This window comes from Athene cunicularia (genome assembly GCF_003259725.1).
Source record: "Athene cunicularia isolate RWA chromosome 11 unlocalized genomic scaffold, athCun1 chr11_part1, whole genome shotgun sequence".
Taxonomy (NCBI): Eukaryota; Metazoa; Chordata; class Aves; order Strigiformes; family Strigidae; genus Athene; species Athene cunicularia.
The window spans coordinates 12701600-12725202 of NW_020799113.1; the positions used below are offsets into that span (position 1 = coordinate 12701600).

General features: G+C 42.2%; 1 protein-coding gene across 2 annotated transcripts in view; it reads right to left on the minus strand.

Annotated features, from left to right (window-relative positions):
* Positions 1-784: 784 nt before the first annotated feature.
* The window catches only part of ZNF423 (zinc finger protein 423), a 193140-nt gene continuing 170321 nt past the window's right edge, over positions 785-23603 (minus strand). For both annotated transcript variants that reach the window (XM_026856820.1, XM_026856818.1), the window contains 2 exons: positions 23039-23154; positions 785-1419 (listed from right to left, as the gene is read on the minus strand). In XM_026856820.1, the coding sequence (XP_026712621.1) occupies positions 1390-1419; positions 23039-23154 (146 nt within the window). In that variant the 3' untranslated portion in view covers positions 785-1389. The remainder of the gene's footprint in view (positions 1420-23038; positions 23155-23603) is intronic.

The window sequence follows — 23603 nt, forward strand, 5'->3', positions numbered from 1 at the left end:
TTTGCACATCGTGGGAATGGGTAACCACATCATCATTTCAGCTGTCACAACTGCTAAACATCTTTCATGATGATTATGATTCATTCAAGCAGGAGATACCATGAGAACTACATCTCACTAACTTTCCAAAGGTGTCCATGGTCCTTAAAATGACTGTTTCTCTGACTGGAGATATAACATACCTCATTACCATATGATATCTTTAAAAAGAAAGGGAAAAAAAAAAAAGCCTGCTAATTAGCTCTGTTGGTCTGTATGATGGCAGTTTCAAGTGTCAGAAGTACAGCAGTTACACAGAGCTGCAATACCTGTGGGCCTAGAAGTCCACATGCTTGAAATACAGAGTCACCTACCAAGGTCTCCAAGGCCTGATCCAGTATTTGTGCATTTGTATACAATCCAGAAAGCTTTTTTTTTTTTTGTACTGAAACAAAGAAGCACAGAGATAGGGTCAAGGCAGCTACAGGCCACCAGGTCCTCTCCATTCTCGTTGACCTGAGTAAAAGTTAAGAGTATTATAAGCTAGCAATGACTCGTCGTGCCCAGGTTCATAGCAGGTGTTCTTACCTCACCTCCACCTACCATGGGAGCCTGGGAGGTGATCTGGAAGCGAACACAGCGCCGGACACAGGAACATGGCTTTCGCTTTCTCCCGATCTTCCTTCCTCCTGGGGCACAGAACGCTCTCTGCTGTGGGGTGAGCCATCACTTTGTGATCTACACGCATCAGCCAGCAGTGATGATGCTGCATGCATTGACAGACAGACAACCTCTGACGCTAAGCTCTTGTATTCCCTTTATTGAACTGTACTAGTTATTGCAATCAGATTAAGTCACATTTATAAAGCAGACCATCCAGTTGCACTGAAACCGATTATATTCATTACATAGTTTTAATCACTGTCCGGTGAACTGGCAAATCCAATCAAAGCATTAGTCTTTAATTAAAAAATTAAAAAGAAATATTCAGACAATAGCCAAGCAATCACATCACAATGCACAGTTACCTAAAATTGCAATTAAAAAGCAGTTAACAAAAAAGAAAAAAATCACACCTAATCTTTAACTATCAATATAATACAAGAAGCAACAAAGGGCAACAGCATCAAAGCAGATTTATCTAACACTATAAATTCAGTCAGAAGCAGAAGCTCTAAAGTACACTAGCTGAAGCAGGACAATAAAAAATACTGAGCATGGAATACTTTTAATCTCTTCCATTAATATTCATTTCCAGCTGCTTATAATAGCAGCGCCTCATGGCCAAATCATTAGAGTTTTACATCTGGGTTGCAAATGACACTTTGATTGGATGTAATGTTCAAATGGTCCTCCCCACTGTGCCACCGTCAAGTCTTCTGCAGAGAGGTGTCCTGTAGTGCCAGTGGCTCACTGTGCGTGCTGGCTCAATGTGTGGTTCTGGAAAGACGAAAAAAGGAGACATGCATGAGGGGCAGAATAATAGAAAGCATGCCCATACCCTCCCACTCAGTACCATTTATGCAGAGCTTGACATAAAAGCTTCTCAATTATTACAAAACAAAATGCAATAAAGAAAAAGTACTCATAAGTAACAGCTGCCAATATGACACATTTGCTTTGTTCTGACAGATCTGTTAATGCTGGCATGAACTTAGAAAAAAAATGCTACAAGCCAAGTACAGCCATGAGGGTTTCTTTTTTTTTTTTTTTTTTCCCTTTTTTCCCTTTCAATACATATAAAGAAAGTTGTAACACTTCACGAGCAAAAACTGCCTTTAGGGATTCCCTTAACTGTAACAATTAAAAAAAAAAAACCAAACCAAAAACAACCCAACAAACCCCCCCCCCCTGAATTGCAGGGGGAACCCTTGCCATATTTTACTCTTTTATTCTCACTAGTACCGGGTGCAAGTACTGGCAGCAAGAGACACCAGATTGTGACACACACTTCTCAGTCCAAGAAATACTTCGGCAATAACAGCTGAACTGCCAGTTCAGGCACCAGGGTAATATACCCAGCAGAAAAAAGGCTGGACATGTAACCCAGAAGTTAAATCTCTTTAAAGAATAGACTTTGCTCTACACATTTCTTTCAGCAGTTTAGACTCCTTTTTTGTTCCCTTTTTTCCTTTTGGTAGATTTGTAATAGCCTCATGTCATCACAGTATCTCGCATCAGAGGATGCTGACCTGTCTTGCCATTTTGTGCAGAAGCCAATAAATCGTGAAGCCAACCTTGGAAGCGTATTTTTAGAGCAGTACCAATTCACCTACATTTTGTGTGCTGACTGAAACCGTAGTCCTACAAATAAGCTCAGCTCTATACGTCTAATTATTCAACTATTTGAGCAACTAGACATGTGCTTCCTGGTGAACTTTTCTTGAGCTGGGTCCCCAGCATCCCCAAATATAAAAAGTAATTTACATTATTTCAAGCCTAGGCAATTTTACCAGTCTCCATCTGCCTAATAACAGAGCTGGGCAAGTCCGCCAGCTTGAAGAATAATTTTTTAAACACAAAATGAATTTTGAATCTAATTATTTATTTACAATGATGAAGCTTTAAATTAAAGTAAGATATTTTAACTTTTCATAAATCATCTGGTTCTTCTATGCTATCCACAGTTACATCTTGATCAAGAAAAAGAATGATCCTCTGCTTTATCCAGAGTTGACATCTCCCTGATGGAAACCCTCTGTGGAAAGAGCTAATGGGCAGCCCGCGATGCACAGGGCCAGGCAGGCAGGCGGCGGTGACCCCATTTGCAGTCAGGAGCATTTCTGGACTGTGCACTCCCAAAAAGTGACCACCAGGTGTCAGAAGTGCTGCTGAGTTCCTAAATCACGGCAAAAGTTATATGTGATATTGCGGGCTGCGATGGAAACTCCGCACAATAACAGTCAGGCTTTTAGCATGCCTGAAGGTTACAGAGGCGGCAGAAGCACCAGAGCTGTCGCACACACAGAAGGAGCTCGTGTAATGAAATACAATCAACTGCTGAAATCGCAAAATGACTGTACCTCGTTTAGCAGCACACTAGCCCTCTGAGCACAGCCCAGTCTGTGACGTTAAATATTTCAGAGTTAAAAAACCCTACGTACTACGCAAAGACGTGGAATGCTTATCAGGGGTAAAGCATTATACTCGAATAACATCAAGTGAAATGACAGTTGAAACTACTTTGCTTTTAGAAATTTAACATCACCAAACATAAAATCTGATGGCTTTTTACGTTGCTATACGTGGAAATTTTCCTGACCTTAAGGAGGAATGACCTCTGCAGTGCTAGCTGTTATTCTCAAGTCAAATAATGACGTTATGGAAGAGGATGGATGGAGCCCTACAAACACAACGGCAGCACTGACAAGTAGCTTGTCCACTAAACCTAACTGAGAGAGCATGAAAATGTGCAAGAATACACAGGTCGCTCTGTGCTCAGACATGCTCCTCAGCATTTTAACAACGTCTGTTTCTCATACACTTCATTACAGTTCTATTTTTAGGTCATCCTGAATATCAATAAAAAAAGTGAAAGGTTTACCATCTTCTAATCAAAAGAAGGGCTATTCGTGGTAGACAAATCCATACTTATTTAGGCAGTGTCATTTAAAAGATAATGCACAATCAGCACTAGATGCATGACGCACAGTCTACAGTCAGGGAACATGATTTCAAACTTGTGTGGCTGCTGCATTGATTACACCAGGCAGGTCAATAAAGGAATGGTATGTGGCTCTAAATCTGATAATGAAGCTTTCATTGTGAGCCCTCCCTCCTCAAACATAGGTTAATAATATGTTCTGAACACTCCTAATACAACAAATGTACTGGGTTTGTGAGCAGAGTTTACACAAAGAAACAAACAGATTATACTCAAATCCTGCAGCCACTCAGAGCTGGGTCAGGTAGGAGCTGAGAAACTATCTGTGCCATAGGGCTATCAGTTAAAAAACCCATTTTTTTCATATGCAAATCTTGATTTTGTCTTAATACCTTGGGAATGTACCACTTATTCCCTTTGCATGCATTACTGGCAGTCATATACTGACTAGTCTCTGGACCAAGCAGTAGAGCCACATTTTATACAAGACCTCACAAACGTATCTGTAATGCCTGCGGACACAAGAGCCTGTGTGCACCAAATCCTCCCTCTGCCTTTCAGAGAGCAGATCCTGCACAAGCCATGTGCACAAATGGTAAGTCCTGCACACCCAAGTGCTAGTGAACACCAGACCACCAGGTTCCGGCATGTGCAAATACTGCATGACCACCATTGGTGTGTATTCAGAAGATGCACGAAAGCCTATTCATAGCCTCTGCAACCAGTGTAGGTTTCTCACCTATTAAAATGTATTTTAAGACCACACAAATACGCTTTCCAAAAAAAGTCCAGCAACCTGTCTCCTATTACTAGCAGCTGTCATGTCTTACCTTCTTGCTTCTACTCCCTCTGCCCCATGTGTGTGCAGCTTACTGGAGTTGTGCTTTGCAGATGTCAGGAAGGGTCTGAAACGTTCAGTGCTTACGTCTCTTCCCTCACACCTATGTTTTGCATATCTGACATGTGCTTTATCAAATAACTTTATTAGGTACTCTGTGTGTGCCCACAGACAAAGAAAATTCCCCTGGCTGACCAGACTTTCAGAGCAATTGAGAAATAAGTAAATCCTGGCACTGAGAATGCCCTGTGCCTCAGCAGAAACAGCTTTCACACCGATGCTACACTAGGCTGTTCCAGGTGGCAGAATGAAATCATAGAGGCCAGGAGGGAGCATGGTTTTTGAAATGTGCGATAGTATGGGAATGCTTCTACCCAAGTAGCCTAATGAAACTTCACCCACCTTTCCAGCAGAAGGGTGGGCTGTCAGGAAACAGCTCAGGTGTGATTTTTCAACTCTAGAAGTTATAGTTAAAAAAAAAAAAATCTTAATGGTGATTTCCAAAGGAAAATAGAGCAGCCACAAAAATGAAGTGACTGCAGGCATGCCTGTGTGTCTTTGCACATGCCTACCCACTCACAAGGCCATCCATACACACATGCATTTGGGGGCTGGCAGGAGGCAGGACATAATTTGGAAGCTGAACAGTAAAAATGGTTCTTCACAGCTCCTGTTAGGCCCCTGGTTTACACATGGCTCACAGCTGATACCCCCTGAATACATCATTCTGAGACATTATTGCAGCTGGAACACTCTACAGCAGCACTAAGTCACCTGTCAAGATCAAGTAAGTCATAGCTTATTTATAGGACAAGGTTGGAAAATTCCTTCTTTTCTTTTCTTCATAATCATGCAAAATGGATAGCAATTCCGTTAGCCACGTCAGTGGGAAAAATGCAACTACCCCAAGCCTTGGGGCTGTCGCAGTGTATAAGTGGAATTTTCTACTGGCTGCACAATCCCCAAATGAACCATTTGTGGAAGTGTCTGTGACCAAGGAACTGGGCAACGGCTTTTGCAGGAAATAAAAAGATTTCAAAGAGTGGTTGATTATTGTCCATGTAGATACTGATTGCTCTCGCAGATCTTCCCTGGGGACACCCCCTGCCTGCCCTCTGGATGTGGATCAAGCCATTTGTGCAGGACATCTACAATGAATATTTTTCTGTTTTTCTACATGCATTATAATGAAAACACAGGCATGACAGTCTCCATTTTCAGAGCACTGTGTCAAGAAGGAAGGCATCAGGTTTGAAAGATGATCACTTACAGCAGTTCAAAGAACTCTTACAAGCTATATAAAGATCGAGAGAAAAAACACACACAAAAAAGCAGCGCATGATGGAGCAAAGCTCCAAGCCAGGCAGTCAAGCTGGGAGTCTCCCACACTGCAACGATGTTCACTGCCAACAAGTCACAGGTGTACTACACAGGAGCAGGTGAAAAAAATAAAACGCAACTGCGAGGGGTGTGATAATGGTTTGGGGCCATAATACATCCAGTCTATAGTGCCATTGTGCATCTGTTATGTATTTACATATTTTGTACCAGCCATTTAGAGGTATACTGTCTATGTGCGTAAAAGACCATATGTTATACAGAGGTTAAGAAATGGCACAAGGCTGGTGACGCCCACCACCCTCAAGTGAAATTCATAAGCCTTCTGCAGTGGTGTTACAGAGATTGGGACTCTGATGAAGGGTTATAAAGCCTCACTCTGCCCTTCAAAATCCCACGAAAATGAACAGAAACCATTCTTCAAATCGTTTCAGTAGGAATTATGGAGATAATAGATTCATGCGACAAACAGCCAACATGAAACTTAACTGGTGATGAGCCACTGGGTGACACGTGGGCATGAGCACGCTGGGCGTTTGGGAGAGGAAACACACCGTAGGTGCTGCCCGCACAGCACTCCAGCCGGCTGCTCGGCCCCTGCCTCCCTGGCTGCCCCCCAGCTCGGGGTCTGGGGACACCGGGGATGCTGTGGCACTGCAAAACCACCTGGACTGAGAACACCAACCCTAGACTGTAAACACCAACACAGGGAGGGATGCACGAACACAGCTGCCTGATCTTGTGACACGGTGGGTAATTCCTGTTATTCCCTATATTTTTCCCAATGTGCAGGGGGTCCTCCAGACCCAGGTAAGAGCCCAGGTAGTTTCTCTCCCTGCCTCCTTCCCCCCACCTCCCTGTCCAGGTTTCTGCCACCCCTTCAGGCACCGTCTGGTTCCAAGCCCAGGGGTCAGAGGTCTTGGCTGGGGACTCCTTGGGCCTGTGCCCCCTCCACACACCCCCTTTGCCCCTTACAGTGTGGGGCTGGGGGGAACAAGTGATCCCTCCATTGACTGTCAACACACACAGCTTGCCAGACAAAATCTAAACTTCAGATTTAGGCACTGACTTGAAGAAAAGGTTCCAGTCTCACGTTTGAACATATATATAAAAATAGATGAAACAAAATCTCCAAACTGCTACAAACAGAAGTTAGAGTGTCTAAATATTTACAAAATACCATCTGCATCATTCTTTTTTCAAACGATGTTTTGCATCTTTTGAATTCAAACTGGTCCAAAAATCTCTGAGTCATTATTCCTCATGTATCCATAAGCACACACACATGTGTGCACAGGTACTATTTCCCTCTAACAGCAATCCATAAAGATGAAAATCTTTATGCCTTGACTTTATAAAGGGATTACTTTAGGCAGAGGACACAACATGACCCTTGCTTTAGCCACTGGATATTATGCTCTCTACAGAAAGCTGTGAGCCTTAAATTGGTGCTGCTCTAATCCTAAACTGGAGAGGCATTCAAGGGATGCCATGACCCAGAAGAGCAAGAGGAAAAAACCCAAATTAAAAAAAACCAAAAACAACACAAAACCAAACCCTGAAGGGGAGGGAGGGGAAAAAAGGAGAGAGAAAGGGAGAAAAGGAGAGCAAGCTTGCTTTACAGGATAAACATATTTATTTTTATTTTTAATTTCTGGTTGCTACTTTCCCTTTGCTATCAGACTCTAAAGAAAAATCACCTTTGCACCCCCTTGCAGTTTGTATGTGCTTATTTTTAGAACTGTTTGACAATTATCCAAGGGTCTAAGACTAACAGATGGCCTGTCTTAAAGCCTCATATGTTCACTAGTTTGCACTTCTGACAAACAGTAAATGTACTCAAGAGTGTGCCATAAACAGGGCTGAATGAATACTCAGAACACAATTTAGTTAATACACTTCATTAAAACTGATAGTGGTAACCAATGTTTCCCATAAACCCAGGTGTTAATTGCCCTTCCAGTTGCTTCAGGTAACTCTTAACCAGTGACGTTTGTATGTTTAGATGATAGTTTTTCAGGAAATACAGTATTACTTCTTTCCTTTCCCCTGGTACTTCACCCACTACATAAAATGCTTGTAACAAGTGAACTCCAAGTTATCATGGTACTCAATAAAAAAAAAAAATTGTCAGGCAAGACAGGTTCACATGTCCCTTCTTTATTTGAAGAATCCCTTGAAATGGAGGTAGAGGCAAAGGAAAGGTGGCACATCCTTTGTGAAAGGAAACGGCTGCCTGTGTTACTGCTTCCTTCATCTCTGAGCATCTGATAACTTGCCATGCGTCAGTCAGTCCCCGTGTCAGCACACTTTGAGATGTCACTTCAACAGATGCAGTTAGGAAGCTGTCCTTTACAAGTTATTGAATGAAGAAAAAAAAAAAAATAAAAATCACTCCGAGTGTCTAAGAAAATACGCCTGGAGGTTTGATGTCAGCTGAAAAGCAAAGTTGCCTGTTTCCAATGAAAATAGCTGCATCGGAGTTACTCTGACGCTTGCACATACTTAATTACTCTGGGGCCAAATACACCTCTCACTGGTACTGGGACACAAAAATACTCATCTGTGCCAGGACAGAACTAGCCCTGGCACCTCCAGGGTTTCTGTACCCGCTGGGGAGGCTGAGCAGCCCCCCTTGGTGCCTGCTCACCCAGGGGACACCCTGAGCCACCCCAGAAACCTGCCTGGCTCCTCCAGTGACTGGGACCTGGCACTTTGTCTGCAGTCAATGGGAAGATTCAGAACCCGTAAAATATTTACAGGGGAAAAACAGCCACTCTGCATGTGACCAACTAAATGCTGTCTGCTTTTTTTTTTTTTTTTTTTTTTATTTTTTTTAATTTTAATTTTAATTTTAATTTTAAATCCTTTTCTGTGTCTGGCATGTTTCTATATTGAAATGCAACCGACCGGGCGTCAGTCTGTAAAACCCAGCGAGAGCCAGCAGCACCCCCCCGCCCCGCTGCCTGCCTTTGTTCTGCACCCCGGGGGCCATGTGCTCTGCTGCCGTGCTGCATCGTCCCAACAATGTACTTGCTCAGTTTTATCTCTATGCTTGCACCACTTCCGTTAATTTTAATGTATTCTTGAATTTTCATAGGCATTCCTGTGTTATTTTGGGTTTGAAAAATTACCTTTTTATACAAATATCTTTCTTTAAAGAGGCATTTTCCCCAGCTATTTTTCCCAGCACCAGCCTTTTCTCACACAAGCTAAGGATTTTTTTAGATGATTTATGAATTTAATTTCTCTTCTAATTCAGGTTGTTTAGTCCCAATCAGACTTTGACAACTCACCTAACACGCTTTCCCCCCACTTGAGACTAATAATTCTGTATCATCAGTCTTCTAGACGTGCCATCTCTTTCTATTCTCTAAAAACTCAGAATAAACCAAGGTGAGCCTATTACAAGTGAACTCCAAATGCGAGCCTGAGCCTGGCATAGCCTCTCATATTCGATTAAATGCCTCACCAGAAAGTCTATATGCTTCTTCCAAAAACACTGGGTAAAATGCTGAAGCACAAAAGCAAACTGAAGCCTTTGGGAAAATCTTACCACGGCACTTTGGAAATAAAAACCACAGGAGAATACATTATTAAGAGATAACTGGAGTCTTCTGTTAAGAGAAACTAGCCGTAAACACACCATGATTCACTGAGGCACCCAATGAAACCAGGGAGCTAATAATACATGTCCTGAGGGGCTGCACGCTCCTGAGAATTTCACTCAGAAATTCAAATTTATCAGGGTCCTTGTGACTTGTAGTCTACAGTATGCCACACTCAAGATCAAAATAAGCTGAGGGAAGAACCTTACTCTTCCTAAATGTAAAGGGAGAGGGCCAAATTTAATTACTGTTGGCAGAAATGCATAAAACCAGAATATCTTTAGAATGCCTGCACTCCCCCCTTCAGCCCCACTGTTTCTCCCTGCCTGGATCCCAGAGGCGCTGCTGATCCCAAGAGCCGAAAGGGCTTGCAGGATCCCAGCACACCGCTCTGCTGACAGTGCTTGGTGCTTTAACCTTGGCTTGGTCAGCCCATGTTTTTCTGGGGAGCTGGTCCCACAGGCGCCCCAGCGCTTGGGGCCACAGCCGCGCCTGCGCTTCCAGAGACGTGGTCACCCACCCGGCGTGTACCACCACACAGGCCCTCGCCCAGCTTCGAATGAACACTCCAAATCTGTCCTAATGAATGCGAACACCTCACTTCCAGTCCGTTTTCACATTTAATCTGCACACTAATCGGAGAAAGCGTTTGCTACTCACAGGTACACTCCTGTGCCTGTGCTACACCAAAAACTTCAAATACATGACCCAGTGCTGACCTGGTTTTATTTACCTATGAGTCTTACTCAGGGAAGTGATTATGTTTCGAAATCATCTGCAAAAGGAAAAGCATTTTCTAGAATCCTTCTTAGGTATTCCTCTCAAAAACGTGATTTGTTGATTTATTTGAAGACTCTCATTAATCCCTCCTTGATCTAAGGTAAATCCCACTGCAGAAACCAGTTAATTGTTCATTTCTGTGTGGGCTGGCATCATCATTATGGGACCCTTTGTGACTTGTCCATAAACACTAAAATGATTTCCTGATTGGGTCTTTATTACAGGACCAAGATGGCATCCTTTCACACTCTTTTTCTCAAAAAGTACTCAGAGCAAAAAGGAAACACTTTGCATAGTATCTTTAGCAGTCACCAGTCAATGTGCATAGACAAAAGCTTCATTCAGTGATCATTTCCATGGGAATATAGCCCAACAAAAGCCAGGAAATTCAAAGTTGAACCTAAAACTGACTCCTGAACTTGCTCTGCAGTTCTTCAGTATGGCAAGGGTCACTGAACACCATCTGATTTTTTGTAGGTTTTTTTTTCCTGCACCAGTTAGATATTCCTGGTCTTAAGGACTAGGTATAAATCAGTTTCAGCCTTAACTGTGAATTTTAATGCAGACATTAACAGGGGGACATCTTGCACTCTTCACTTAGGCAACATTCTCCACTGGACAATGGGAGTTGCAGCTGAACCAAGTTCCCTGGACCAAATAAGCAAGTTCAGACAGCCGGACTTCATGCGAGCTGTGCCCACCTGCAGCGGGGCTACAGCACATGACAGTCCTTCTATTGGTAATTCTTTTTAAATGTGGCAACTAAAGTAAAATCCCCTCTAATGGGATACTGATCTGACAAATTGTATTGCCTTGTGTTATGGATATATTTTTCTTAGAGGCACATAAATATTCTGTCACGTGATGCCCACATACTGCTCGGGCTGACAAAATGGCTGGTCAGTGACCTGTTGCCTTGGATGTAATGGCTGTTATTGCTGGTTTCTAATTTCAAAAGGGGCATAAAAATCCTCCAAAGCAAGTCTCTTTGCTATAAAATAGCAAGGCCACAGTTTATAGAAGTACTTTACATGCTGCCCCATTAGTGTACATGCCACCTGCAGAGCAGAAATCTGCAGACAGGATTGTGATCAGCCCACTGCCCGCTGCCTTGAGGAATTAACCCCAGAGGAGGTAGTAGTGTGAAAGATCCAAGAAGGATTTGTTCCCATAAGTAAAAGAGGGGCCAAAATATCACCAACATGAATATTCTCCTCCAAGACATCACAAGACAAAATAGAAAGGCAACATTGCTGTGGTAGGTGTGTGAAACAACTGTAACTGTTAAAAAATGAGTTTTTCCCGTCAGTGCTACTCCATTTACAACAGTGTCACTGGTCTCACGAAAATCTGCCTTCTAAACAGCAAGACACTACATTTTAAACAATCGTGATTTCATGCAAAGACTAAGAGCATTTGCCAGCCCCGAAGGAGAACGAATTTTTCAGAAGTAAATATGTTCTAAACCTCCTCTCCACTCCTTTTGGAGACACAGTAATGTAATGCACTGATGACAGATATGCTATATGCAGTCAAACCTCAATGCCTGTGTCAATTTATTCAGGTTTAACTGTGCAACAAAACCAAATGAGGAGGCTCGGTGGTCAGGCAGGAGCTCTCCCCCAGGGGCTGGCGTGGCGTGGGCAGTGCCTTGGCCGTTTCTGCATGGTGCAAAGCCAAGGCAGTTTGGTTCCGTGGATGTGATCTGTGCGGGGGCGACCTCGGGGTGTCTGCCCAGGACATGGCACAGAAGACACATGAGATGCTCTGCAGCAAACCAGCTCAAGCACAGATGAGTTGATAAACTCAGGACTGCTGCTGCCAAATCTGGGCTGGCTCATGCAGAGTTGGGGTGACAGAGCCTCTCTGAACTGCAGCTGACCTTACACAGAGCCATGAGCTGTCTCTATACTGATCCCATCAGCACATGCAGTCATACCTCTATCAACTAGATTTTTCCAACAGAGACCCATCACTTCATTAAGGATACACTGTTTAGTATTTTGTAAGTTATTCTATTCACATGAAACGTGAAGAAAGAAGACAGAATTAGCCATCTATCCATTAGCAGTTACTGCACAAGTTGGGTCACTGCACATGCACATCCAGCCTGTGCATCAAACATTCCCATCCCATTTTCATTTAACATAAGCAGAAACCACAGAACAGGCACAATCTGGAAACAAGCTGTATTCTAAATTATTTTATCTTTCTTCCTTTCCCCTCTGGTCAAAAGGAGATATAAAACTACTCTCAAAATATGATCTTAAAGTAGAGTATTAGTTATGCGAACATTAGTATATGATTGAATATACTTCTCTGAAAGCAACTTCAGAAAGAATGAGCAGCAAGGCTGTTCCAGGGCTGTTTTCAGGTCCCTGAAAGTAGGCTGGATAGAAAATACTGACAACCTTACTGCAGGAGTATGGAGGTGCAGGCAATGACAGCCTTATACACAAGCCCAGGTGCAGAAAAACAAGTTACCAACTGACTTTCTAACTACACCTTCTCCTTTTTTTCTTATCAGGCCCCATTTTTTCCTGACTACTCCTCATGATTACTCCATGTATCTGACCTTGTAGTGCAATGAGAACAGGTAAGGCAGTGAAGAACTAGCAGGAGTCTCTCTTGTGCTCTTTAAAATCACCCTGGGAAAGCTGGCCCTCTGGATCAGGCCACAGGGCAGGACTCCTGTCCTCAGCTTGCTCCAGCAGCCAGCGCTGGAACGGCTGCTCCCACTGCCTTTCACTGGCCAAGGAGATAAACCCTAGGATTACACCCTAAATTGCTTACTCAGCAAAGCAGAGGTACACACAAGACCTTTTAAATTTCTTCATGGAACTATTTTTCAAATTCCTTATAACAGTAAAAGTGATGGGGGCTCTGCCAGCACCACAGCAGTAGGCAACAGCAGTACAGTATCACTCCAGGATTTCCTGTCTGGAATTTAGGCTTCACGTCTGAAATACAACACACACACAACATTTGTATGACTGAGGAAACACAAGACGCTTGCCACACATTTATTATCTTCCTGGGGAAATGATATAGAGGACAAAAGAGACTATATTTACTCCCTCCCCAGCTGCTTTTACAATCTAATAATTTATCTCTCCTGGACATAAATTTCAGATTTAAACGAAATCCCCAAAACCTAAAGATGCCACATGGTAGAGGCAAGGGCAGTATTTCTTTCTATTTTGGAGATGGAGTGCTTAATGCATTGCTCTGTTAACCAGTAGCCTTAAATTTCAGGGAAAAAAAGAGACAAGCAATTAGACTGTGGCAGACCCTAGATGCAAATACAGGCAACTGTGATTACTACCTTTATACACAGAGTTAAAAATATCTGGTTATTGAAAATTATTTTCTCAGTCCATGGGGGTTTATCTAGGTTTAGGCTGAGATGTTTATTTTTTCTGCAACAGCTGTACTGGGGGATTCTTTTACAACATTTTCCTTACATTGTAGTTATAGATCATTCACATTTCTGAAAACTGAGGTGCTTTCTATGATGTAAGAAAGCCCGCAATTAGAAATAACCATATCCTCTTTCAGAAAAATAAAACAAAATATATCTCCAAACCCTTCTAGTCAGCAGCTAAGATAGCAGTGCTCTTAAGGCAAATGTAAAAATCCAGGGTATAAATTCATGTTAACTGTTACAAATATATCCATCTGTTCACAGACTAACTAGTGACTCAAACTGATGAATCCACTGAAATGCAATTTTCGAGCCCACTAGCGTCTGTTCTCTTGTAGTAATAAAGTAAATGCTTTTCAATAACCGTGCTGCTTTTGAATGCCAATTTCCATTTAAGTAGGTTTGGGTTCCCTCTAAAAAAAAAAAAAAAAAAAAAAAAAAAAAAACTAAGCTTTTAAAGAACAAGCAACATTTCAGCAAGGCAGAGAGGACAAAACTTCAATCAGATAAATGGGCTGTGTAATGACTGAGAACCATGGCTGCCTCAGGTTTCCTGAATGGGCTGTAGCATAGAATTTGGCACAAACAGTCTGATGTTGAAGCTTATATCTCTTTTACTGCAGACAAGAAATTCACTAAAATATATAAATAATGAATGTGGCTGGGGATCTCTGCTGGTACTACTGCTGGTTCTGCAAGATGCAGGAGCAGAAACATACACTGCTCCATGTTTTTGTTATTAGTGAATCCTTGTTCTCCAACAATAAACACGGAATATTTTATCTGAAATGGCTTCTGCAGCACATACAATATAAGTTTCAGCTCTCTAAAAGTGCCAGCAAATTGCAGAAAGATAAGTTACAAAGACGTACCTAATTTGCTGTGATGAATTGTGTGCATGCTTCAGTGATCAAAACTGCAGCTGAGACCTATTATATTTAATGATCTAGACATTTCTTGTGAAAACACTCAGGCATATACTGTTATGTCTGGACAAGCATCCCCAGTTTTGCTCCAGCAGCGAGCAAATGAAGAGACTGAACTTTTAAAAGGATGCTGTACACCACCTTTGACGAGCTCTTTAAAACAGAGGCTGATCAAGCTCCACTATTTTCTTTAAACAATGCTTATGCTCTGCCCTTTCCAGTGCAGCATCCCGCTTCCTTTGAAAAATGAAGCCAGTTCCTTTGGATGCTAGCGACACTTACAGGAGGAAACGGAGCTAATCTGTGCTCAGACCCCAAAGTATGTTCCACAGCAGCTACTACAGAAAAAAAAAAAAAAAAAAAAAAAAAAAAAAAAAAAAACAGAGATCTCTTCCTACTAGCAAAGAAAAATGTGACAAGACTTTCTGAAGAGAAAACAAAATTTAAAATGTTGCATTTGCCTACATTTTACACAGATGTTCTGTTTCTATTTTAAGGACTATGTCCTGCTTAGAAAGGCATGTGTTACCAAGCCCGGTAGGCTGTGGTACCCAGATCTGTCCCCGAGGCCACCATCCCCACACAGCCAGCTGTGCCGATGGCCATGCTCACAGACCGACAGTTTATGGCCCCTTTGCCCTGTGGCTTTAAGCAGAGCAGCAGGAAGTGGGGCTTCTTACCACCCTCCTGTGGGGACAGGATTTCACCTTGTGAACATATGAAGGACTTCCAGTTAAGAGGTCTGAGGCTTCCAGGGCTTTATGTCTGGCTCCTCCAAAATTCTCCTGCCTGGATCTGGGTATATTGTTCAATCCCTGCCTTTCCAAATTTGTAAAACAGGAAAAAAAAAAACTCAGAAAATGTGCTGGTAAACTTAATTCATTCAGGTTATAAAAACCACAGAGACCTACAGAGAGAAGCCACACAGAATATCCTTGCTACGACACATTCAAGAGCTCATTTCCTCCCTCCCTGGTCAGTCTGAACCTCTTTCTATCATCCATTGTTCAACAGAACAGCAAAATACAAATGTGTGCATTTGACTCCAGAAATAAGGATTTCGAAGTACTATTTTCATTCACTTGAGGAGCTGCTAAATACTATCACAGTGATAATTTGTGACAGTGTGGTAAAGAATGAAGAAAAGGTATTTGTTAATTGTTGACATAACAAAATTAATTTTCCATCCCTAAACTTTTTCTCATCTCTCCTGTGAGCTCTGATGCAACGTTACTGACTGGCACTGCTGAAATGCCAACTTGCATTTCTCATCCTTAATTTCTCTCTAAATGTCATTAGTAATTGTTATTGCCAGACCAGAGAGTGCAATCTGGTCTTTCTGAAAGAAAATCCATTTCTCATTTCTTCTCCTGTGCTTCCTCCTTTTGGTCAAGGATGGATGTTTAACACAGCCCGTGTGTTCTGCTTCCGAGAAGATGGGAATGCATTAATGTATCTGGAAGTAAAACATTCCTGCTTTATTTATTTACATATAGTACGTCTGGATCTTTATGAATACCAAATTGTATATTCAGGACGGTCTTTAAAACCCGTCTTTCAAGAACACTAACAAGTCTTAATTGAATAAAGCTACCAAGTAGGGATAGGAAACACCCTTTAATCTGTGCATACAGACTCCTTTCTGGATGCTTCCATAAATTACTGGGTTTGGTGGGCAACAATATTGCCAAATATAAAAGCCTATTAAATGATTTTTCTCTCTTTCTGTCACATGGAAACCAAACTTCTTTATCGAAATGTATAAACTGGTCTAGCTTTAGTCTGGATTAATGTATAACCCTCATTTACCTATGCAAGTACAAATGCACCACTAAGAGGGGAGGTGAGCTTAGATGTCTATGTGCAAAGGAAAACCTGCAAGTGTAAAAGGTTGACTCTCTTCGTATCATTATATATTTCATGAGCAATTTGTATAGTTATCAGCAGCTCCTACAAAATCTGGTCTCCAGTACTTAGAGGCAAGCACCACCTTGGCACTTCAAGTCAATTTTAGGAGAGACTCTGTGTTGTGACAAACCTTTAACTGGGCTCCCCCTCATCAGCACATCTTACATTTATGTGTCTGCATTATGTGTTGTAATGTATATAAAGCAATCAGTTCAAAGCTAGGCTGACTTTCCACATCCATTAACTAAAGGCATCTTATCTCAGAATAAATAGACATTTGGACATTTCCAGCCAGGAATTGTGCTTTCAGTAAACACAATTGATGCATATACATTGTCTCTTGGCGGCTTACACTCCTGCCCATCTGTTGGGATGGCATGGTGCCTACGCAAAAGTTGGTTGGACCCTTGCCCTAGGGCATAGATGACAGGCAACGACGGGTTTAGCTGGGCAGCCTGAGCACCGGATCCAAGTGCCATCTCTGCTGTAGGAAGCCCCTTCTGTGTGCCAGCACTGCCACATTGGAACGACATGCCTCCTTACACTTGATCACACATGTTGACACTTGGGTGCGCTTAAGTGCATTAATGACTGAAACGATGCCTTTCACCTGGCTCCCTTCTTTTTTTCCCCTGCTCCGCATCACTGCTGGGTTTTCTGCACATGTTAATGCAAAGTTGCATACACTTTGTTAGCCGGGGCCAGCCACAGAACAGTGTTAATGATGTAAGAAATGAAGGAGGGTTTTTTGTTAGGGTACAGGCTACTCCAGTGCCAGACATTTCCAAGCTTCATCTCAAGTGAGCCTTTGCAGATTTGAGAGATCTTTCTGCATCTCACTGAAGAGACTTCAGAGATGATAAAGATGCAGCAATATATTGATCAGAATCATCGTTGCAAATGGAAAAATGCTACACCTTGTCACTACGTCAAACACAGGGCAATTCAAGATTGCTACATCATCCTCTGCTTCAGCAGAAGTGGCCACACAAAGAGGCCATGCGGTCTGGATTATGTGGCTGTTCCCAGGGCATCCCCAGCCCCAGATGCAGGAAACACCACTTCATTTTGTGCTAGGGAAGAAGGTGCCAACAAATCACACAGAGGTGCATGAGTATGGACAGCCTTTGCTCTTACACGTAGTGTTAACCTTTGGGGATGTCAGGCCCAGGAAACCTCCAGCATTACCTGCACAGAACCTCAACCGCAGCTGCTGCAGAGCCCAGCGGCAGCCCCACACAGTCTACAATGGTGTTTCTTAGCTTTGGTCCTCATGAGAGCCTGCTCCTGATCCCAGATTTTTAAACAGCCACATATTCCTCCTCCCCTGAATTTAAAAGCACATATTGAAAACCAGAGACCTAATAGGTAAAACTCTTCCCTACTGTGACAACAGATCAGAGATAAAACTTGTGGTTTTGCAGTCCATAAAAGAATGTTCAGGCAGACATACTCAACATGATGGGTATGTGCCTACAGCACTTTTAATTTTTAATTATTGTTAGTTATAATTATCTGACTGCGTCTGAATGAAACCCAGCAATATGGCTGGAATAGATTTTGGTATTCTTGTAATTTATTAGCTTTGTAACTACTAATAATTAAAATTTAACAATACTCCAAGCACCACAGCAACATTTTTTAAGAAACGCTAGCCAAATCTGCTAGGATAACTGACTAGGTCATTTTCAGGATTCTAAAGGAGAACTAACACTAAAAAAAAAGGAAAGGAAAGCTATCTAACAGACTAACAGACTCTTAAGAGCCTATCAACAACCAAAATGCAGAGATATAAATTCTGTTTAAAAGAAAAAATGGATTTTACTTGCACAAAATTAATTCTACACATGATTATGTGGGTGCTTCATATGAAACTTAGAAGGACCGTGTGGTTTGTTTCCAGCAAGAAGCTTCTGGTGTTTAACATCTAAGTCACACATAAGTTCTGAAACACAGCAGAAGTTACACTAAGTGAAAGTACTGCCTTGAGATAGAGCCACATTTCAGGTCCCATTTGTCCTGCCATCCACACACTCCCTCAGGGAAAAATATTTTCTGCAACTTCATCAAAATACCACAGATTTGCTTTTCTCTCACTAACTGTATGGACACTGGAGCCCAGAAGCACTGAGACATTTCAGAGTGCTTCAAGCACATAGAGCTATTTGTAAGAAAAATTTTACTTCTAGTTAAGTAAGCTTTCGTGTACCCTGAGGAAGTAGTTGAAGCCTGTTATTCAGGTAGGAGCTGCAGACATTAACCTTTAAAAGATTTTGAACAGCTGGGTACAGACCCAAAATTGCTTAAGTCTTTCTTCAGTGCTCTGACCATCAGTTGTAAACCGAGCCCTTAGATGTAGCCCTGTAGACTCTCCCAGGTGCAGCTGGGTCACATACGAGCCAAGAGGCTCTCATTCTCCCCACATGCTTCAGGGGACACTGTTGTATCCAAATGGCCCAAGGACCACTGTCATGAACAGTTGGAGATGTTGCTCCTCATTGCCCCACTGCCAGGGAAGCCACCACGGGTACAGAGCAGCATCTTAACATCCCCCACCGGGCCACGTCAGACTATGTGGTGTCTTGCTGCAGTGCCCCCCTTGCCCGGGCAGGATGCAGCCCTCTACAGGAGACACATCTAACATCAAGCTGACATTAAAAGCAGACTTAAAAAAAGAAAACCTGCTTAGGGCTTGATCTACTCTAATCAGCAGAAACAATCCCAAGGACTTTGATGTGGACCAAATCAAGCCCCTGGAGGACGTTCATGGTAAATCATTATTAATATAATGAGTGCAATTTCTGTGCAGCAGCTCATGCTTGTTTATGGATATAAGAAAATTGCCAGCTTTTCACATAAAATGATATGAGGAGGGAGACAGACCACAGTGTTAGCCAATGAGCCATAGTAGCCACTCTCCTTTCGATATGTGTATGTTTAAAGAAAGTGGGCACTTAAAATGACAGCAAATTCCTCCAGTGAAGCTCCCTTAATTTAGTGTTTTGACATATCTCCAAATCTGAACAGAAAAGAAAGCCCTTTATTCATAGCAGGCAATAAAACACCTGAACACCTGTGCTAGGAAGGACCTGGCAGGTACCTTGCTCCCTTGGTACTTGGATTATTTGCGCATTGTTTATTATATCCCTTGCCTTAGTTTTCATCAATTGTAATCATTTAGGAGGAAATGGTATGATTAACAGTACACAAGCAAACAGCAGGAATTAATCCTTTAAATACAAATACTTCATTGGTTATGTGATGGCTCCTTGGAAAAAGCAGTGTGGCAAAAGAGTACATATGAAAATCCTCCTTAAGTCTCCTCTGAAAATCACTGCTCAGTCACAATTTGCTTAATGTAATTCTTGATGCAAGCAATTGAGGAGGTATCTTTCCCTGCTGTGAATCACACCACAAATATAACTCTCAGCACCCATTATGTGTCATAATTTCTGACCCATCTTCGGTGTTGGCAGGGGTCCCTGCCACGTTTTAGATAGTAAAGACCAAAACTTCAGTTGTCAAAGAGCTAGCTCATCTCCCACATCCAAATGCCCTGCGTGCTGCTGTGGCCTCAGGTGCCTGAGAGAAGCAGCGGCTGGCAGCTCCTCACACGGGTCCTGGAGATGGGGCTCTGTTTGAAAGGGCTCCTCCCACCCTACGCTTGAGGAACCCCTCAAATCTCCACCTCTACAATTGTTTCTGTAAGCATGTTTCAGCAGGGGGCATGAAATGCCATAGCCTTGATGTTCTATACATTAGCTATAAATTTATTTCAGGAGATTTTCATCATATTCAGAGCTGTCAATCTTACAAACTGAGGATGTGAAAAACACGGAGCTACCAGCCTTTCCTCTTCTGCCCTAAGGGTACATGGGGTTATCACACATACTGTTTCCTTTGTGTTTCATACTTAACCTTACCATGTTTTCTTTCCTTTTTTCCAAGGAGATAATGTAAGCAGTTAAATAATATTCTGTTTTCTTTTCTTCTGGCAATATCATCAAGGTAACCTCACTGACTCAACGCTCCAGATTCACACCAGAATTTCCACCGTTTATAAAATGAGCTCAGTTCCTCAGAGCTTTCTTAAGCCTTGGTTTTACAGCTCCATCAAATGGTGTAAACTTCAAAGCATAAACCTATATTAAAATACAACCACTAGTTCAGAAGTGCAAAGAGGGTTTGGTTGCTTCCAGAGCATTATGCTGCCAAAGCAGTATTTGCACCAACCGCTAAAAGTACATTTGCAGTGGTAACGTTTCTCATCACATGGCACACACGTGCCCTTCTGGGCTTACTCGATGTTTACCCTAACTGTTAAAAGAAATGTTCACAAATAGCGGGGCTAATTCATGCCACTCCATGACATCTCTAAAAGTTACTTTTCCTTGTGCCACTCATCATCTTCCCCACCCTCCTTATTTTTCTTGCTTTTCTGTAAGCACCCTACTCTGAATTTCTTCTCAAAATAGTTGAATATTCAATTTTTTAAAAAAGTATTTTCCATGATTTTACTTAAAAATACAAAGAAGTAAAACAAAGCATAGGTTCACATTTTGACACTACTTATTTTATGCCAGTGGGAAAGCAAGATCAGAACCAAAATGTCAAATTCACCAAGTGGAACCCCCTGATAGATGATGATTTGCCCACATCAGAACAACTGAAGAGACTGAAAGGCTTATGCAGACTTAACCCTAACTAGCAGCTGAACAACTGGTTCACTAAAATAAAACTTAATCTTCATTACTCAACAAAAATATAACCAACAGTTGAGGATTTTAAAGCAGGCAGATTATACATTTGAAACAGATGAAATAATTGTGCCAAGGCAGACTGGTTCAAAAGTCTTGAGCATTTCTAACTGATTTATACAAATTTTGTGTCCTCCTTGGCTCAGGTATTTTGATCAGTAAAATCCCTGGCATCAAGTAAACACACATTTCTGAGTCACCACTGAAATAAAGACAAAAACTGTGCAGCTAGGTATTGAATTTTCGTTCAGCTAACACTATTCAAAACTACTCATGTAATTATTATGAGCACAGAAATTTTAAGTGCACACAAATCCTGCATAAAAACTGGAAAATTACAATCATAATTTATCTGATTAAAGCTACTATTTGCAGATATTTTGCAATGCACAACACTTCAGAACTGAAACACTATGTAATTAGAACTGTTAACTGCAAAAACCGGGCCGCTTTTAAGACTATAATTTAACAAGGTTCTCTTTATTTGACCACCTGATTTTAAAGGTTAATGCAGTGACCTAGGACGCCAGTGTGCCCATTTTAATTGTGCTGGCATTTTGAGCAAACCCTACGTTAAAGGAAAAATTGGAAGAAAAATCAGAGCTGGCTTTGCAAGCCACTGTTGCCTTCATAAAACGTTCATAGTGAGAACACACAGACCCCAAATCTGCTGACTTTATTAAAATATTAACAAGGTATAGTTAAAACTTTTGTACACTTATGCAAATCAGGTTGCTAGAACAAGGGAAAGAAAAGATTCCCCTGGGAGAAAAAAAAAAAAAAAATCAACAAAGTGAAAAGATCAACCATCCTTCCACAGCATGACAGCACGACACAAGAGGCAGCAGCTTGGGAATTCGCAAGATAAATAAAAACTCTCCAAAGTTTAAGTAAATCACGGTTTATAAAGCTAATAGATTGAAATGAGGCACACGGTACCATTCTATAAAAAGACTGCATTTGCCAGGGGATGGTAGCAGTATTTTGGTAGCCATGCCACACAGGTAAGATATGCCTGAGGGGGATGGCCAGAGTGGGCACCTCCCTGAAAGCTCTTTAGAAGGGCAAGCTCCAGCGGTCCGTTCCCCCGAGGTATCAGGCACACACACCATGGAGGCTGCAGTATCTCCATGGTTTTAGCACCAAAGCTATGAGTGTGATTTAAACCCCAGCCTCACCAGCATGGCTCCAAGGTGGCCCCTGGGGTGGCCGAGGGCGGCTGCAGCAGCGTGCCCAGCTCAGGGTCCAGCCCCTCACAAGGCTTGCTGCACCGGGGAATGGGTGCGGGCTCAGCACTGGCTCTGTGGAGGCTAAAACTGCTGAGGCCTGCCAGGGAAACTGGTACGTAGTGCCTGGTTTGCAGAACCTGCAGCTTTATTAATATGCTAGTGTCTTGGTGGAGCCTCTAATTAAGCACTGCATTGAGCTGCACCCATGCTTTGCTCTCATACCTCGGTAGGGAACCTGTACTTCTGATGGACCTTTACTTCTGACTTAATAGTGAAGAAGGGGAGGGGACAGCTACCATTTGCTTAGTCTTTGTATGTTAATCAGTCCCTAAATTATTAATAGAGAAAAAGAAATTATTTACAAGGTGTTTGACGTAAACATGTCAGGATGTAGCAACACTACTGTCAAGAGAAATACTCCTAAAGAATCATGATATCTGTCTTGTCTTATTTATTTATTCCAGTCATGCTCAGAGACCCCTTTCTCCTGATAGTACCCAGGGAGGCAAGAGGAGACTGAGAGACTGTTTAAGGGCAGAAGAAACCATACTGAGGGTATGCAACTTTTCTAAATGCTGCACAAGGGTGACAGCTGCACAGAGAAATCAACAGCTTTAGCTTTGCTTTTACTTCTGTTGTAAACATACCTGAAGCTCTGTTTGAAAGAAGAACTTCTGTGGGCACTGGGAACAGTCATAAATTTTATCTTCCTGCCCGTGGACTGCAAAGATGTGCTGCTGCAGTTTGTTTGCCTGTACAAAAACTGAAACAACATAGTATGATTAGTTAATATTGCTTCATATAAGGCATCTCATCTTGAACTACACTTTTACGATAGCAAAGACTCTGAGAAGTCCAAGGATATCTGCCAGAGAAGTACCGATACACTTGGTTCAGCAGAATTTCCTTACAAGTAGTCAATTTAGAGTCTCCAGGCTGACAGTCAGCTTACTTCTAACAGACTCTAAATCCTGTATGGATTTTTGATATTTCACATAAAGCTAACACTGTCCACGGGTAACTGGAAGAACTCAATCATCAGACCAAAGAGAGGACGTCACCGCTGCTGTGGGGAGCCCTGGGCCCACGGCAGGTGCATCAGATGCATTTTTAATGCAGGACAACTGGGCCAGGAGAAGCCTTGATGGCTGGTCTGGAAGACACATAGCCCACAGCAGCATTTCTGGCAAACACATGGATCTGAAAGGGTAG